This window comes from Telopea speciosissima, chromosome 11 (assembly GCF_018873765.1).
Source record: "Telopea speciosissima isolate NSW1024214 ecotype Mountain lineage chromosome 11, Tspe_v1, whole genome shotgun sequence".
NCBI lineage: Eukaryota > Viridiplantae > Streptophyta > Magnoliopsida > Proteales > Proteaceae > Telopea > Telopea speciosissima.
In genome coordinates this window covers 46,514,337-46,534,048 of record NC_057926.1, presented here as the reverse complement: position 1 = coordinate 46,534,048, position 19,712 = coordinate 46,514,337, and the positions used below count along the sequence as shown (strand labels likewise).

General features: G+C 38.8%; 1 protein-coding gene across 2 annotated transcripts; it reads left to right on the top strand.

The window, feature by feature from the left end:
- Window positions 1–6,535: 6,535 nt before the first annotated feature.
- LOC122646662 (exosome complex component RRP42) lies at window positions 6,536–9,505 on the top strand. Of its 2 annotated transcripts, none has more exons than XM_043840250.1 (7): window positions 6,536–6,717; window positions 6,865–6,921; window positions 7,099–7,191; window positions 8,428–8,506; window positions 8,680–8,804; window positions 8,953–9,096; window positions 9,191–9,505. In XM_043840250.1, exons 1-7 carry the CDS (start codon window positions 6,592–6,594, stop codon window positions 9,425–9,427), a joined length of 861 nt encoding a protein of 286 aa, XP_043696185.1. In that variant the 5' UTR covers window positions 6,536–6,591; the 3' UTR covers window positions 9,428–9,505. The 2 variants fall into 2 exon arrangements, with proteins under 2 accessions (XP_043696185.1, XP_043696186.1); XM_043840251.1 differs by having other exon boundaries at window positions 6,554–6,671.
- Window positions 9,506–19,712: the final 10,207 nt, after the last annotated feature.

Below are 19,712 nucleotides of genomic sequence, written 5' to 3'. Positions count from 1 at the left end.
TTCCATCTCTTCTTCCTTTTGTTATTCTGCCGGCGGCAAGTTGTTCTCCACTTCTTCTCCATTCTTCTCCATCTCTTCTTCCTCTTCTTCTTCTGCCGGCGGCGACTGTGGTTCTTCTGTTCTTCAGGCCGGAGATTGTAGCGACTGTAGTTCTTTCGTTCTTCAGGCAGCAGATTGTAGCAGCCGATTGCAGTGGCGACTGTGGTATTTGCCTGAAACCCTTTCCTTCCCCTGTGACCGTCATCTCTATCTCTTCTCATTAAACCCTCTGGTTTGAGCTATGGAGTTTGAATTTGTTATCTATAATAACTGAGAATTCTCTCGTCGTTAGGAAATTTAAACTTGCAGATTAGGCTAGTTCTGATAAAATAGTAGCCTTGTATTTCAGATTTTCAGTTTTTTCTGATTTCTTTGTATGCCCTAGCAGCAGAGTCTTTTTTCTGTACCGTATAATGGTGAACTCTGTATGTTGTTTTGGTGTTTGACATAGTCATTGACTTGGAGCCTTTTAAAGGGCCGACGGCTTGCCAGACATATTAAGTAAATGATTTTAGTGTTGCAATAGTATGCCATATTTCTGATAAGAACAGGAACTTCCACCCTACTGTCCAATAACTGAGAAACTTAATAGAATCATGATTCATTGAAAAGAAACTGAACTAAAATATGAAAAAATAAAAATCGTGTGAATACATACCATAAGGCGTCCCATCGCCATACCCCCAAATTTCCGCCTGGATACCATGGCTTCGTCAAGGCGACCGCCAATTCTGCCAAGGTCACCAAGGCGTCTCCTAGGCGTGTTTATTTTTTATATTTTTGTTTTTTAATTTTTTTTAATGTACTTTAAGTTATTCTAATTGAAAATATGTCATTGGTTGTTAAAAAAAAAGGAAAATTTATGAATACCCCCTTGAAATATGAATTTATTATCGATGCATCCATCTGTACGTAGTATTTACACGTACCTCCCCTACTTTTCATATTAATTGATAAATTAATCCAAACCGTTAATTATTACTGTTAGTCACAAACGATAGATGTGTAAATGACAATAATGTCCTCCTTTCTTCTTCTTCCCTAACGGCAGGGGATCAGCGGGAGGAGGCGGTGCATCGACGAAAATTCCTCGAGAAGTAACACCAAAATCAAATTTCGTATTCACCTCATCTTCTTCTTCTTCTTCTTCTTCCTGGTTCTCACCCTCCTCTTCTCATCCAGTGCTGCCATCTAATTGGAATGGGATTTTAATTGAAGTGAAATTAATTGAAGATTTGGCGTGAGACAGAGAAGCTCCAATGCCCACATTCAACCAGGAAATACTGGAACCCGTAAAAAGCTGGAAAAAAATAGGAATTTTGGCTGAGACGAGAAAGCTCTAATGCCCACGCTCAGCTAAAAAGTAATGGAGTTTCGTAAAAAAGATGAACAAGAAGTAGGTTAGAGAATCAAGAAGATGAGAAGGGGGTGAAGTGGTTACAACAGAGGATTAGAAGATGACTTTTCAACCCAGTGAGCAAAACTTGAAGGAGTCCAGAAAGCTTCGGCCACAAATCTCACAGGTATTGGTAACGACCTTTCCGGGCCTTGGCTGTGGCCGCTTGTTGAGGAAGATGGTTTTGGGACTGTTGATAATGTAGGTCTGAATGGCTAATATGTCTATGAATTTCTGGATCTAAGCACCACCAATCGATCATCTTTAAGATCAAAGGAAAAACAAACCTCAACAACACGATGGTCTTTATGATTGATCAAACAGTAAGAACAAAGGGCATTTCCCATACAATCCAAGCAATACGCATTCACGATTCTAACAATTTGCATTCAACATTGCCTTCAACCACAGTGGGGACTTAAATCATTGCTTCCCATTCCAACTATTGGGTTGACCTGAACACAAACACAAAATCGATATACAATCGATGAAAACAGAACAATGGAGAGGGGAAAAAAAAAGTAAGACCGAATGATTGGGACTTCTTCTTTAATTTACCATGACTTTTTTATTGATTGCCTCGCACTACCTAATCCTGGCCACAACCAAAATTTAAAAAAAAAAAAAAACCCACGTTATCAGAATCAAAGAAGAAAGAAAGAAAAAAAAATCAGAGTGAGATTCCGAAAGCAGTTTTAATGTTTGCCTTTTGTTCGGCTACGGAAATCGGTAGCCAAAGAAAATCATAACCGAAAATATTTCCTGGTTGGCTCTGGGTTAGGATTTAGAAAAGAAGGGTGAACAAGAGGAGGGTGAGAACCAGGAAGGGCTACGGAAATCGGTAGCGAAAGAAAATCATAAACGAAAATATTTCCTGGTTGGTTCTGGGTTAGGATTTAGAAAAGAAGGGTGAAGAAAAGGAGGGTGAGAACCAGGAAGAAGAAGAAGAAGAAGATGAGGGCAAGAATGTCATTCTACCTTATCAAGGACATGTAAAAATACCTAATCATAGCAGTAAGGGCAATATTGTCAATATTGTAAAAATTCTAACGTTTTTTTAATAAATCCATACCTTAGGGAGTACTCATAAAGTTCCCAAAAAAACACCAAAACCTAAATACCGATTCACCTAATCACCTTCTCTGGACATACCAAAATCAAAAATAAAAAAACGGAAGAGAAAAGAAGCAGCGCAGCGGCGACTTGCAGCGACTCCGACAGAGCTCAGCTCAGACCTCAGTCCTTCAAGGCTTCGACTCCTTCTCAGTCTTCCTTCTCAGTCCCCATCCTCCACCGGCGTCGGGCGAGGCGGCGACTTGCAGCTACTCTGTCAGAGTTCAGACGTCAGTCCTACGACTCCTCAAGTTCTCAGTCCTCCCTCTCAGTCTCCATCCTCCACCGGCGTCCGGCGAGGCTAATTGTAAGTTTCGTGTTTTTTTTCCTTTTTCCTTCTAAAATCTAAACCCCTTTCCCTTTTTTAAAATCCAACTTCTAACCTCTTCTCTCCACCGACACCCCCATCTCCAGCATCCACCCCCACCGGCGAGAGAAGCAACCTCCACCCCCACCCCCACCGGCGACATCTCCAGCAGTCCAGCTTCCACGGTCCCTCTCAGTCCCAGAAGGTTCCACCGTCGTCCGGCGAGGCAGCAACATCTTCAGCCTTTAAGTATTGTGCTTTTTTTTTTTTTTTTTTTCTTTTTTTCCTTTTTTCCTTCTAAACCTAAACCCCTTCTAACCTCTCCACTCTCCATCGACGTCTCCATCTCCAGCGGTCCAGCCTTAACCTCCACCGGCGTCCGGCGACATCTCCAGCCTTGTAAGTATTGTGCTTTTTTTTTTCTTCTTTTTTCCTTCTAAACCTAAACCCCTTCTAACCTCTCCACTCTCCATCGACATCTCCAGCCTTGTATGTTCTTTTGGAGTAACAAACAGTTCCTTCAACTTCATTCAATCTTGTCTTTCTTTCTTTTCCTCCTTTTTTTTCACAGAATTGAATGATTTCTTTATTGGACTAAAATGAAGTGATCACAAGACCAGAACTTGTAAATATTTCATATTTATGAATGGTTTTGAACTTTTGATTGGGCTTTTCTCTTGGCTGCATTTCGATGGACTTAGGAGAGAGGTCTTTTCGTTTCGTTTTATCTTTCCCTCTTTTCCACGAAGGTCTTTAAGGTGTTTGTAGATATGCCCTACCCTTAGCCGACATGTCATGATTATGCTATTTTGCAATTCCTTGATTATGTACTTCAATTCTTTCATATTTATTTAGGATACAAGTAGAATTATATAAAAATTAATATGCTATTTATGCCTAATAAAATGGTTATATAAAAAAAAAAAAACACTAGAAGGCCTTGTTCGCCAATGCGACGCCATATTGCCAAGGCGCTTAGGAAGGCCCTCAAACACCATGGTCGCCTTGCCGCCTTGATAACTATGATTAGTATAGTAATTTGTTGTGCATATTTGATGTTTTTAGAAATCGCAAATATTGCAAGAAGAGTGGTTGCATCTGTGTATCTTAAATTTTAACCTATTTGGTTCATAATATATAGGAATTTTAGCAAATGAGTTTTTGGATAAATATAGAACACCTGGGCGGCCACCTTATCGCCTAATTGCTTAAGAAGGCCCTCCAACGCGTTGGGTTGCGTTGCGCTTTGACAACTATGCTGTTGGGTAGTCTCGGGATTCTCTTCTTGTTGCAGTAGCTTAAGGGGGAGGGGGGAAGGGGGAAGGGGGAGGGGGGAAGGGATAGGTTGAAATTTCAATGAGTGCTATTTCAAGGAATTGAAATATTTGGTATGGAGATATGTTGAAATACCTGCCATGACACCTTTCTTGAGGACAAATCTAGGCACCTAGGACATGGATCAGGTCTCCTCATTTTGCTTAACGCCTTGGTTGTGTTGAGTTTCAAAACCAAGAGACCTGTTTGAGAAAGAGTTTTTGTTGTATGTATCAGTTGATTGGCATCTATGATGTTATGAGGCATTTGTTTGCCCATAATTAAGGTTGAATTGGAAAATCAATTTGTATGTTAATTGCTCAAGCTGATAGGCTTATGTGGAGTTACTGATTCAAGTGATTTAATGTCATGTTTGGAACAGATGCAAGATTTATGTAATTAATTTCCCTTAAAAGGAAGTATCCAAATGTAAAAAAAGCATGAAAGAATTCCCTTTAGAAGAAACTACAATGAGAGAGAGAGAGTTTTTGAATTAGCTCGGATATTCCCACCATCTTCCATTTTTTTTTTGGAATTAATAGTAAAGCAGAGCTCTAGGTGGGCGAAATGAAAGGTTGTTAGGTCGGAAATTCCCAAATGTCAAAAGTGCTTTCTGAGAGCAGAATAGTTACCAAATGCAGCTTTAGAGTTTCATAGTGATTGGATTTAGTTTTATTGTTTTCGGGGCTACTTAGATTTTCATATTGATTGGATTGCTATTTAGTTCTATGGGATCAAATAAGTGTTGCTGAACTGGCCACGAAGGATTTTCTGTGCTTGGCTATTCAATCCTAGACATAAGTGAATTGAAATAAGAGTTTTCCTTTAAAGTTATTCCTCAGTGTGAGTGAGCTTTGCTGAAAGTATATAATCTGCAATTTTTCAGATTGGACCTCTTGACAGAGGTTGGATTCTTCATCATGCGGCCTGGTTGTTGAATTTCAATTGGCTAATTCTAGAACTATGGCAGAACTTTATGCCTAATTCTAGAGACACCAGCTACAATTTGAAATTCTTCATAGCTAGTTTTTGATATTCTGTTATGATTCTCTCTCTCTCTCTCTCCTTCTTCATTTCTTCCCAGCAGATATCCCTGTAATCCCCAATTAATTTATTGTCCGACCTTTCGGCCCCATTTGCCCAGGTTTTTTATTTATTTTTTATTTTTTATCTATTTGTTCCGTAATGTACTGAAGCTGCTGTCTAGTAGAGTTGTAGCTCATGGAGTTGGGAATAGCTTGGCTTGTTTGCTTTTGCCTTTTTTTATTTTTTATTTTTTTTGAAATTAGAAACTAGTTTTCCAGCCTTTATGGATTTGGAGTACATTTTAGGTTATGGGTTTGCTTGGGTTCCTTTGCTTCATAATTTTCTGTTGGTTGAACTTATTAGTTCAAGATAAATACCGACCTTAATTGTAACGAATAATAGCATCATAGCAGAATCCATTAAACCAATTCCTCATTCTGTAATATACGTTATACGGTTGTAACCAAGGGATTTCTATTTCTGGCCCAGAAATTGTTTCTGATAGTGATTTCTCAAAAATAGTACAAATAGAGAAATGGAAACTATAACCAACAGAGCGTAAGTAAATGCATATCTGTAAGCTCTATATTTTTCTATGAATAAGTACTTATATATGAGAGGCATGATCTTCTTCTTCGTTTTTAAAAAAAAAAAAAATAAAATAAAAAAATCTCATTCTCCTTATTCTTCTCCCCACTTGGTCAAGTTACAATCAACAGCTATTGTTTAATATTTCTATCAGTATATGAATAGGTACTTGTTTGGAGTTGAGTTTGTTATTAGAACATACTAGACCATTTAATAGAAGTAGCTCAATACCTCCTGATTTTTTCTTTTTAATGTTTGGAATATCACTAGTGGGTGAGCCTTGGTGCAACAGTGAAGTTGCGCTATTGCAACCATCAGGCTGCTGGTTCAAAATATGGAAACAGCCTCTCCGCAAAGCTGGGGTAAGGCTGCGTACGTTTGCCCCTCCCACACCCTGCAATAGTGGGAGCCTCGTGGACTGGGATGCTCTAATGTTTGGAGTATTGCTAGAGATGTTGTGTATATGTATAACAGATACTGTGGGATCCTAATACTTAATTGAATTGGTTTTTGATTTCTGATTTTTTAATTTGGTTTTGCATGTCCAATCATTTCAATTCCACCTTCTCTGGTGTCTGAAAGTGCTACGGGAAGCAATATGTCACTGCTTCTGGTCTCTTCTTTCTATATCTATGTTGCTTGTGCTTACTTTATTTGATCTTTTGCATTGAATTTAGTAGTAGGACAGCTGTTATCCTAGCTATTTCCCTTTTCTTCTTTATTTATTTATTTCTTTTTGTTTATGGGTATTCCTTACTTCTAATTTGTGGTTTTATAATTGTGATTTGACAGTTTCTTTTTTGTAGAAATGGTGGGACTATCTGTTGGAGAGAAACATTTTATACAGGGTGGTATTGCTCAAGACCTTCGCACTGATGGTCGAAAAAGATTAACTTACCGACCTATATCTGTTGAAACTGGAGTCATTCCTCAGGTGTAGTCTTCATGTCCATGGTTGTTGCAAATGATATTCACATTTTACTATTTCTTACATTAGGTTTGGCTTTCATTATTTGAGTGACCAAATTATGATTTGTTTTCATTGAATTCCCTCTACAAATTCTTTGTTTACTACTTACAGGCTAATGGTTCTGCAAGAATTAGAATGGGTACCACTGATGTCATTGCCAGTGTGAAGGTATTTCCTAATCGAGACTGCCTTCTTTTCTATGCTTTCTTGATAAGTCTGTAAAATGATTATATGTTCTACTGATCCTCATAATATATTTACTTGGATAAGGGTCTTGCTTAGCTCCTAAAATGAAATCTACTTGGGGAATTCCTGCTAATATTTCGTAACAATCTATATTGGCAGGCTGAACTTGGAAAACCAGATCTGTTTCAACCTGACAAAGGCAGGGTCATCATAAATGTTGATTGTAGTCCCACGGCAGCCCCTGTATTTGAGGTTGGTGGATGTATGTCTTTGTACTAAGATTCTTTGTTTCCATTTGCAGTAGGATTCAGTGGTTTACTATCCTCAGAAATGCAGACTCTAAACAGTAGCACAACTTTGATTTAGGAACAGTCAAATCTTTGTGTCAATTATGTTTTCTATTAAAGTTATTCCTACTTTTTTTAAATGTAATATGTATTCGTGTGGGAGTGAAAAGCTTGAAGCGGTGAGCAAAGACTTTTTTCTTGGTGGGCCCAGACCAGACCACTAATGAAAGATCAAATGTATTGAAAACAAGAAAGACGAAATAAAATAAGTCTAGAAAGCAAACTCACTGAAATTCTCATCATTGTATCTCCAAAAGGGGCTTATTATAAAGCTATTTTCTTAAAGTGAACCTCACTTTATCTAGTTCGATAGAAGACTCCCACATTTTGGCTTGGATACCTATTCCAAACGGGGAAGAAGATTATATATGTAAGCCTCATTTATGCCTAGCTAAAGGAAATCCTGTTACATCTTTTTTCTGGAGATTGTGCTATTAAGGATAGTATCAAGAGCATGGATAGTAAGTGACGGTGTTGGAGATGGAGAACTGAGAAAGGGTTGTCTTCCTGCCTTTTTAATGTAGCCTCTTCAGAGGCAAGTCTTCACACCAGCCTTTCCTAGATTGAGAAGCTAGTAAGAGATCAAATGATGCTTAGCATCAAAGACTCGGACCAAAATACGGAATTGGAATCAACTGCTGTACAAACAGCAAAGCAGCAAACGCACGAAGTGCATGGACTTGCAACTAGATGGTAGGTTCTATGAAATGAACTCTCTCTCTCTCTCTGAAGGGAGCAAACACATGAATTGCATGGACTTGCGACTAGATGGTAGGTAAGTATTGAGTTTTCCAGCTCCGCACCCATGGTTTTCTTCCTTTCATGCGTTGTCTAAGTAGAAGACCATGATGTGCAGAGAAGAAATTGAACCATTATTAAAGCCAATTGCTGACATTTGCACCAAAGACCTACTTATACTGGAAAATCCCTAAGCTTTGTTTGTCGAGGTAGTATTCCAGACGGAAAATTCCTTTAGTTTTGTTGCAGAAAAATGGGAACAAAAATTTAGTTTGGCATATAATTTGTTCCAGAAGTGAATGTTTTATACCTCCTTGTAGATAAAAATGTGGTTATGTTTCTTCTGTAAATTAAACCTGTCCTTTTAGTTATTTGGTTAATCATTTGGTCATATTGAACACAGGGCAGAGGAGGTGAAGAGTTGTCTACGGAACTCTCAGTTGCACTGCAGAGATGCTTATTGGGTAGTAAAAGTGGAACAGGTAGTACAACTATCAGTAAAAGTGAGACAAGTAACAAAAGGCTTGCTTGCCCTGGATATGCTTGTCTTTCTGGAAATGGCAACCCTACTTAAGTCTCCTTTCTTTTCCTTGATATAAATGTGTTCTTGCTTTTCTTGATTGATTCTATAGAGGTCACAATAAATGTTTCATAGGGGCTGGCATCGACCGTTCATCTCTATTGGTTGTGGAAGGGAAACTATGTTGGGACCTTTACATTGATGGCCTTGTTGTCAGTTCTGATGGGAATTTACTGGATGCCTTAGGTGCTGCAATCAAGGTAAGCCATTAATTTTTGAATTCAGGTAAAACACATGGTTGTTGGTTTCATGTCTTTCCCAGCACCATACAAAGATGTTTAGAGTATATATGTATACAAAAAAATTTCTCCCCTAATTTTTACAAATGTTTCTATTGTTTTTGTTGAGGCTGCCTTGAGCAATACAGGCATCCCAAAAGTAAATGTTGCAACAGCTGCCTCTGCCGATGAGCAGCCAGAAGTTGACATAAGTGATGAAGAGTTTTTACAGTTCGACACCTCTGGCATCCCAGTAATTGTAACTTTAACCAAGGTGAAACTTAAAAACTCAAAACTTTATTTCTGTTGGTCACTAATATTAACACACTCGTCAGTTTCTAATCAATAAAATTTGCTTGTTCTTCTAGGTTGGTAGACACTACATTGTAGATGCAACCTCGGAAGAGGAATCCCAGATGAGCTCAGCTGTCTCTGTTTCTGTTAATAGGAATGGGCATATATGCGGGCTGACCAAACGAGGGGGTGCAGGCTTAGACCCTAGTGTAATTCTTGACATGATATCGGTGTCCAAACATGTGAGTGAGCAGCTAATGAACAAGTTGGATTCTGAGATTTCAGCTGCAGAAGCTGATGAAGCTGAATGATGGTATGGTTAGAATCTTTGATATCATTGCGACTAGATGGTCAATTGAAGCATTTAATATTTGGTACTAACCATTGCTTAATTTGAAACAGAATTAATCTGGTTAGGAGTTGGCTGAAATTCTCAGTTCGTAAGCCCCAGGGATCCTGCTACCCCTATCTTGAATGACTATAGGCATGGGTATGGCATCGAGACTTGGGACTTGCAAGTCTACTTCAAGAGTTTTGTGAGCAGCACCAAAAGTTGTAGGGCCTAGTCATGGCCCTGCATTTGGAATCCATGGCTTTACTCCCAACATGGATTATACAGTATAGTCATTTGCAGGGTTGAGATGTAACTGCTGGTCGGGTTGTAAACTAGATACTGTTTGCGAGGTCATTATTGACTCTTAAATGATACTAAGGTGGTATCCCTGTTGGTCAGGTATGACGATATCATAGATTGTCAAATTCTGTAAGTTTGGCTGTTGGTTCCTTTGCAACTTTGTTTCTCCTGGAGTCCTTTCATAGTTTGATGTACTGGTTAAATAGTTTAATCCCATTTCAGAAGAGAAATATATAGAGTAAATGGGGTGTGTTATACACTGGTGCTTTGCCAAACTCAGGGCCTTTGCCCATACCTCCTTATCTAGCAGGTAAGGGTTCCGGTTAAGGAGTTAAGTAATATTTTGAATTAAGGTTTGAAATTTTGATTTCCAACACAGTTTCGATCATTGTTGGAGCCAAAATATTTTTTAAAATATTGTAATATGATCAAAATTTATCTCATTTTGGCCAAAAATCGAAAGGCCTAATTTGGTGGTCAGAGTTTAATTTTGTCCTGAAAATTACAGACAAAAATCTTAAAGAATGCCTTAATGGACAATAGGGACAACTGTTGACAATCTTATCCAGAGTTTTGTGGAGGCTAAAGATTGTTGCTGCTGATGGAATGGTTCCTTTCGAGTATGTCACAACTGATGGCCATGTCATGGTCACCACAAAAAACCATCTACTCTGTGAATGACCATCATAAATAATGTGGAATGAAGAAGAGGTGTATTGGTCAGCATCCTGATCGGCTACTGTCCGGGGCGGGCTACTGTCCGGCTGCCCCAGGCCCCCAACTGCCATGTCGTGCAGACACAGCGAGGCGTGAAATGACTGCCTTACCCGACTGAGGGTAAGGTGGTCATTTGGCGCCTTGTTGTGTCTGCCTTTTTTGTTTTTGGGTAGAAGTTGTGTCAGCATTAGTGTGCATAAATGATTACTTCACTTTGATTGATTCATTAAAACATATTAATCCTATCGGAGTTGGTGAAGCATGATTTTCTTCATGTATTTAAAGCAATTGCATGGTTATTTTGAAAGGAGAAACCCCAAATTTAATTCATTAGTAAACACCTTATGCATTCTTGTCGCATTACATATTTATATGAAAATAAAACCGAAACAAAACTCTAATCATCTCAATCACCCATCAAATTAAGCTCGTACGATTGAGATTAAGAGCAATTAATAATAAATCTTAAACCTACTTTGCGATGGATCTAATAAAAAACTTATGGGTTTGTGCCGATCCATCGCTTAAAATAAAAACTAAAATAACTTAAAAATGCTAGAATTTAGACTAACTATAATTAAAAATTAATAAAAAGAGCGTTTCAGTGCCCCAGTGCTATTGCAGGGTATGGGAGGGGATGAAAAAAAATGGAAATTTCACCCTACGCCCTCACACAGGGCACCATGAATTGATGTCTTTGCCCCCTAGGTAGATACCCAGACGTCCTTTCTCATTGGCCTAGACGCTTGTCTAGAGACCCTGCGACCAAGTAGAGATCTCTTGCCCAATTAATTATTAGATAAGGAATGAAACCAAAACTATATCAATTATTGATTGCTTCACTACCTACTATTCCTTTTAAAGTAAAGAGGTTATGAAGAATAAAGTTTTTCTTTTAATTGGAATCATTTGGACAATTATTTAGATGCTATATATTCTCTTATGAAATTAAATTAGTTAAAAAAAAAATAAAATCATCTTTCATTGGCTTATCTGGAGAAGCTTCAACCTGAATACCAGAATAAAGTTGAAAAAAATACTAGCCATCGAACTCAGTTAATTGTTGAGGATCTTTGAAGGAATAACTCTAGAATAGTTGTTAAATGGGATTATTGCCCAAGGAATAATGGAAGTCCTTGGTTATAATTAAAAGGCCTTGAACCTGAACCAGGCCTTTGTGGTGTATGTTCAAGACTAATTAGTTTGAAAGTTCTTAACTGGTTTTCTTTTAGAATAGATGGCATATCAAAGAAAGGCTGATCTCTCGAAAGTGGGGCGAGAAGGGTTTGCTAAGATTGATGAAATCTATGACCGCAAGCAAAGGCGCCCTATGAAGTTCCAACCTTCACCAAAGGAGGAGGCAACGGATTGCACTATGGTGATGTCTGCAAACGCTCACGCTGATCTCACAAAAGTGGGGCGAGAAGGGTTTGATCAGCTTGGTGAATACTATGACCGCAATCAAAGGCGCCCTATGAAGTTCCAACCTTCACCAAAGGAGGCAATGGTGATGTCTGCAAACGCTCATGCAAGTGCTCCACCTCAAAGTTCTATTAGGGCTTCCTTCTAGCTTGGAAAATATAGATGATCTCTGTGATGATAAGAGTGGACTTTGTATTAGTAATATCCAAATTTTTTTTGGTAAACAAGACTTTATTAATGATAGTCATGCATAAACTCATGGAGGCAGTGAGGAACACAACTCACACAACCATGGAGAGGATAGGGGCCATTCAGTTGTGCATGTCAACGACAAAGCCCTCCTAGCCAAGGAGTCAACAACGCTGTTAATCTCCCGTGAAATACAAACAAAACTACAAGATACAAAAGATAAGGAAAGGTGAATGATATCGTCCACTAGAGTCTTAACATGGTAAGGAGCCACACCACCATCATTCACAATGTTGGTAATATCCAAGTTTGTGCTTTTTATATAGAGACTTTATACCATGTTAGGCTTTTGTCTTTGCTAACTTAGGCTGTGTTTGGTATGCATTCTTGGAATGTATTCTAGGTTGATTTTGCATTTTCGGACGATGAAAAATAACTATTTTTATCATTCAAGAATGAAAAATCGACTTAAAATGCATTCCAAGAATGCATGCCAATAATATAGTACTCCTATTGTAATGAATGATTATATGAAGGGTTATACTTTAGTAATTAATGCTTATGGGATAAAATGTGTATCTCATCAAAATTTTACAATAGGACCGGTTGGTTTGTTAGTATCCTGTAGAGGAAGTTTTAGCCAAAAAAAAATCTTGTGGAGGAAGCACCTCTTGGCTTGGTGGTGATTGTCAGTGCAATAGAGCGTTGGCCTAAGTCCAGGGAAAGGTCACATAGTTGATTCACGTCCCCAATCCACCTGTCTGGTTTGGTAAAAGGTCTTATTTTGAAAGAGTAAAAGTGTACTTTCATGTCCACTCTAAACACCACGTCATCATTTAACGCGGGATGCCTAATAGACAGTTAGTTTAGCATGGTTTTAAAAGTATAGGGGTGTACCTGTTCATTTTTTGAAGCCTTGAGTTGATTTGCATTTAAGTAGGGGTGAAACAGGTCAGGTTGGGTCAGGTTTTTTAAAACCCTAGCCTAACCCTGAGTCTTCTTATCTCATCCCAAGCACAACCCAGCCCTAGGTCGGGCTGAGATATCTCAGCCCAAGCCCAACCCTGCCGGGCTCAACCTAGTCTAGCCCAACCTTGATTGACCCTGATTGGGCCGGGTTGGGCCAGTTTGACCCTAAAATTTAATAGGGCTTGGTTGGCCCTGACTTGCCCTGCGTTTTGTCATTTGCGTCATCCTATGCATTCAAGAAATGAAACACATGTGATTGAAAATTGGTTTGTTTCATACTCAATTGACTATTAGACTTTTCTTTAGGTTAAAAATTTAACCCAATCTCAAAATTATAAATACTTTCATTGCGATAAATTAGTTTTAACCTAGTCCAATCTTAAAATTATAAATATTTTCTTTCAATATATAAATTACCCTTTATTTTTGGTAAATCAATAGATAAATTAGATACTAAAAAATTGTAAAATGTAAACAATAAATTGTAAAATATAACTTGACATAGGATCGGGCCGGGTTGGGCGTAGCCCGAGCCTCAACCCTGGCCCAACTTGACCTTGACCCGGGGCCTGAAAATTTCAACCCTAATCCACCCTCAGGGTTGAAAATTCCAGCCCAAGCCTTGATCGGCTCGGAGCGGGCTCGGGCCGATAGGACCAAATTTACACCTCTATACTTAAAAGGCAAAGTACAAAGGATAAAGAAAAAGACTCAAGGATTTTGTAGGGTTTAGGGTTTGATTTACATGATATCCCACATCCGAGAATGTTGAAATTTTTTTTTTTTTTTTTGGGTCTGAGGAGAATGTTGAAAATTGAATCAAGAGAACAGCTAAATACAAAGCGTAGGAAAGTTTTGGGTGCCCCTTGAAACGTTTCTCCTCAAACGCAATGTGTGCAAGCTTCCACTTTGGGTGAGGCTCTTCGGACGAAATCTCCATCTATTTTGCAGAGATGAAATGGCTACTTCTAGAGAAGGACTGAAGGAACAAAAATGGCTTGGAGTGGTCAACCATCGCAGTAGAGCCAGAGGTAAGAACAATCACTCTTAACAACCCCTCCTCTTCCTCCTCCTCCCAGGCCCCTCCACTGTCCCCAACCTTCTAAACCTCCCTCACAAATTCTCTTCCAAACAATCATCATCGGTCCACACAACAACCTCAATCGTGCTTCTTCTCTCCAGTCTCCAATCTCACCTTCTCAAACACCTTTTTCTCCACTTCCAGTGTTCCAATTGCATTCGTCAGTGGGTTGGTTTAAAAAACACTAGGGGTTTGAAAAGTTCGTATAAAAATACGGATAAGTTTTAAAGCACAAGGCAAATAGACGGATAAGGTCATAAGATTCGGGTGAAATGTTTGGCAAAAAACAAATAAGGTTGTAAAAAATGGCATAAAAATACGACTAGAAGTTCGGATAAACTGTAAAGCATAAATCAAAAGGACGGATATACACATAAAAGCTGGGTGAAAAGTTCGGCTATGTTTTGAAAGTTGCTTCCTACAGTTCAGATGAAAAATTCGGTTGCACTGTATATGGTTTAAAAAAAGTTCGGACAATACAGTTCGGCTGGAAACTGTATCCTATCAATCTTAAGCAATTCTTCTACAAAATTTCTTTGAAACACTTCAGGATCATTCTCCTCTCAGATTCGACGAAAGTGAAACAACATTTCAGGCCCAAAGCTCTCAAGAAGTTGCACGGTAATAACATTGGAATGCGTAACGAGTTTTGGATAGATTGATCGGTCTTCATTGATTTCGATTTGGAACACCTCAGAATTCTGTTAGAATTCTTCAGAATTGGACTCCGACTGGAATCGATGGACTCGATCGATGCATCAAGAATCATGGTCAATTCCGATTTCGATAATCATCTTGAATGCATGAAGCTTTTATTAACACAAATATGTTTAATAACATCAGTTCATTTTTGATCTGTTCTTTTATCATGACCCTATGTTTTTGGCCATGTGAAAGGATGATCTGAAAATTCTGACCATTGGATGTTAAGGAAATGATATGTATTTGCCGTAAACATGTCAAAACTTAGGCCAAGATTCAGTCAGTATACACATCGTAATATTTTCAAAAACATAAGCGAGAGTGGAGCTAGAGGGGCTACTATATGACCTTGCTACAACCCCCCAGAGCCAAATAGCTTGAAAGTCAATCCAACGAGACACCGCTTGTGGCACAAGCCAAAAAGGGGGGGCTTGCAGCACGAGCAAAGACCCAAATACATCTCCACGCCCACAAGCACCACAAGGGGTCACCCTTGAAAGGAAGAACCCCACAAGCATGACCGTTGAAATATATTTTCTTTATATTGTTTTGCTATTTGGCAAATTTGGATTAGACACTATTACTAGGGGTGTCAATGGGTCGGGTTGGGCCGGGCCTGCCCTAAACCCTGACCCGATCCTAGAGGCCTTAACCCTGACCCTGACCTTGACCCAACCCTGCCCGGGTCAAGAAACTCTCAACCCTGACCCTACCTTGCCAGGGTCGGGCCGAGTCGGGTTGATCCTGATTTATGGCACCATCCACGTGTCTCATTAGACCATGTTTTTGTAACATAGAATCTCAACCTGTGGGACAGCTAATAAATATGTTGACAAAAACGGCGTGTGTATAGACTCTCTCTCTACAATTGTAACGGTGTCCCCTCAATAGGCCTGGAAGCTTATAGGGGCTACAACTAAATAACAATCATGTCAGTGACTCTTTTTATGGCCCTGATCAAAATAATAGATGATCTAGTCTTTTTATGGGTTCCCACTTCATGATGATGACAAAGTTAGTAGTTATTTCTCTACAATTCTCTTCTGTTTTTTTTTTTGTTAAGAAAATACTTATATTAAGTATATAATATATATATATAATATTATATACTTATAATTAATACAGGGTCGGGTAGGGCTGGGCCGGGCTAGGCCCAGGATCTAAACCTTGATCCGACTCGACCCGACCCTGCCAGGGTCTGACTATAACTAAACCCAAGCCCGCCCTCAGGGTTGAAAAATCAAGGTCAAACCCGGGCCGGGCTCAAGGCGGATTTGGGCAGGTTTGGGCCAGCCGGGCTTTATTGACACCCCCAACTATTACATATAGCAATCTTGTTGATATGTTTTTTTTTTTGGGTTTTTTGTTTTAAAGAAGGGCAGAAGGGTTTTGTGGGGTTTAGGATTTGGTTTACAAGATGTCCCATATCGGAAGAATGTTGAAAAATTGAATCAAGAGAACAGCTATTAAATACAAGCGATGTGTTCAAACTTCCACTTTGGGTGAGGCTCCTTGGACAAAATCACCATCTATTTGCAGAGATGAAGGAAGGAACTATCATTTACTCGCTCGAATGGCATATGAGGTAGTCAACCGTCGGAGTAGCGAGCCAGGAAGAAATAAGTCCGGCTAAGGTGGTCATAAAGTTCGGGCAAAACACAGTCCTGTTTATAAATTCTGGTAAAAGTTCGTTTGAAAAATACGGCTAAGCGCATAAATGTAGTTGAAAAGTACAGACGTTTATAGAATTCGGATAAAAGCATGGAAATGCGTTATAAAACGGGGATGAAAAATTCGGAAAGTACAATTCGGCAATTCGGCTAGGGTTTGAAAGTATTTCAAATTTCCTTTCGAACGTTACAATCATGTGGGGTTGTCCTCCTCCAAACGTATCTCTTCATCGATTCTGGTTTGAATCACCTCAGATTCTGCCAGAATTCTTCAGAGTTGGAATCCGGCTGGAATAGATCTAACTCCACCCAAAGATGCATCAAGAATCATGGTTTGGCATGGATCGGCCTTGGAATCGATAATTCATGGTATCTATGTTTATCTGATTCTCTCATGCTCTTCAAGCTCTTGTTGTTTGATGATTAACTCATATCAGAAGCTCATAAAATTCGAGCCATCCAACATCGGAAGAACTCGACGACCTCCTTCTCTTGCTTCTCTTATTTCTCTTATTTCTCTTGATTCTTTTTCGCATTATTACAATGCTGGGATTAGAAGCGTAGTTTAGGGATTTGAATGCGTCTGTGTAGGCAGTGAATTTGTCACCCCCACCCCCCCTGACACTGATAAGTGATAATTCAGCCCAACTTTTTTTTTGAGTAGTCTCCCGACATAAAATAATCATTTCCCACATAGGGTACCCAAACCTCATCAGAATGGGCTGAAACTTTTAGTTAAGCTATGTTTTATCATTTCAGGGTAAAATCTAAACTTGTTTTTTTTTTTGGCAAAGTATATATTGTTTGGCCAACATTTCATCAAAATACCTGCTTTACAGGGGCACCTCTAGTCTTTTCCCTTTTTCAAGGGGGTGAGTCGATTTTTTTGCGCTGGACTATGTCTGAGTGCAGGTACACGCCCAGATACGGTACCTAGAAATTTTACACTTTTTAATGTTGATATGACCTGAAGAAACCCCTTTCCACCCCTCTTCCTTTCAAGGGATAAGCCCAATAGTGGAACCAAAAGAAATCCCTAATGAGTACTGACATCATTGTGCTGATGCATTAATAATATGCATCATTGATTGCTTCACTAAGACACTTGCCATTCCTTCTAAAGTAAAGAGCTCATGAAGAATAAAGTTCTTTTATTTGAAGCAATTGGGACTATTATTTAGATTCTTATATTCTCATGTGCCATTAAAGTAGTTAAAACTAATAATGATTAAGCAGTAATGTTCTAGCAAATCCACTTCATAGCCATTCAAGATCGAACATCTTATCTTTCATTAGCTTATCTAGAGAAGCTTCAACCTAACTACCTAGTTAGTTATTGAGAATCTTTGAAGGAATAGCTCTAGCTAGGAGTTCTTTAATGAGATTACTTATTGCTTAAGGAAGAATGGAAGTCCTAAGCTATAAAAGGCTTTGAACCAGAACCAGGACTTGATGTAATTAAGCTCAAGATTGACTTAGATTGAAAGTTCTTAACTGGTTTTAAATATCTTTGGGAATAGATGGCATATCGGAGAAGTGATCTCTTGAAAGTGGGGCAAGAAGGGTTTGCCCTGATTGATGAATATTATGGCACCAAGAACAGATCTTCTCAATCCATTAATCAAGGTTTCAAGATTCTCCAAACTTCATCATCAAGGGTGGAGGAGGCAATGGATTCCATTATGGCTGCAAAGATGTTTGGAGGGATGATTTTTGTAAACCCTCCTCGTCCAAGGGCTCCTCCACCTTCAACTTCTGTTAGAGTTTCTTCATATTGGAATTGAGCTTCTATTTAATCAACCATGAATGAAGATATATAGCTAGCTAGCTACCTATCTGTGAGGATAAGAGTAGACTACTTTGTACTATTAATATCTAAGTTTGTGTAACCTTTTCTTTTCTGTCTTCTAAGCTTGTACAAGCCATGTTAGGCTTTTGCCTTTTTTAAGTTAATGATAATAATATAGTGCTGTGGGTTTTATATGACTTTTTATTCTCTTTGTTAGGTTTCTTTGAAGATGAGGAAAAAGTTTTCTAGGTGGATCACCAAGGTTTCTGCTCCAGGTGACCAATCCACGGAGTGCCTTATTTGTAGTGCAAGTCATTAAGTGTGAGGTAGTTATGTGAAATTATGGGTCTAAGTAGTTATGTGAAGTTAGGAGTCTATGTGTCTGTAGTAGTAAATTAAGTAGTTGCATGTACGTGGGAATGGTGGTTGTTGTGTAGTTATCTAACTGTAATACTCAATCTAAAATTATCTCTTGAGATTATCTTGAGAAGATGATTGGCAACCTCCAAATTAGGTCCCACCACCAGGCTTTGCCTGCAAAGCCAATCTGTCGGTGAGGTGCAGTGAGGGCCTAAGAGCTTGAAATGTGGAAGGTGTGACATCCAACGGTGCCCAGCTCAATTGACCCAGGTTTTTTTTTCAAGCTTGGCATCGTTGGATGTTGTGCCTTCCATGTATCGAGCTCCCAGCAGGCCCTCACTGTACCACACTGGTAGATGAGGGCACTGGAGAGGATTTATTTCCTCTTTCTCTACCCCTATTTTCTTTGCAAGATATTCGTGTACAAGCCATGTTGCTTTATTTTTGTCATGAGATGTGATTATCATGAAATGATACTTTCAAGTGATGAGTTATAGAATTATGTTGTTGTCCATTAATATATTTAACAATCCCTCAAATTTTAAACAAGGTAATTAATTGATACAAGTTTTTTAAGCGGGTATAGATCCTCTGACCTCTTATTATAGGTGAATAAGAAAATCTTGCTAATTGGCTCTTATAGAACTCTTACAGGCTAATAATTGAGTTCATCATCAAGGTGACCAACATTCATCTCCAATCATAAGAGGTGGACACAATTAGGGCATCATCTTACGGTATGTGATTCACATTAAGATGATAGGTATACACTTTGGCTTAAGTGTGTATCAGTCAAAAGTAATGGACACGACATTGAAGTGACCAATAAAATAAGAAATCTGATCTATCACGAAGGGAAAGGATGGACAACATAGTCTTTCGAATCAGCATGCGCAAAATGAACTCCGTTAATTTTTCTCTGTCTTATGGATTGAAATCGAGATTCAGATTCAACTGGTTCTATTGTAAGATCGTGATGGGATCCACCCATAAAATTTATCACATATACATTATTACAATAGAACCAAGTGTTTTCTTATTCATATCATTACAATAGGAGTGG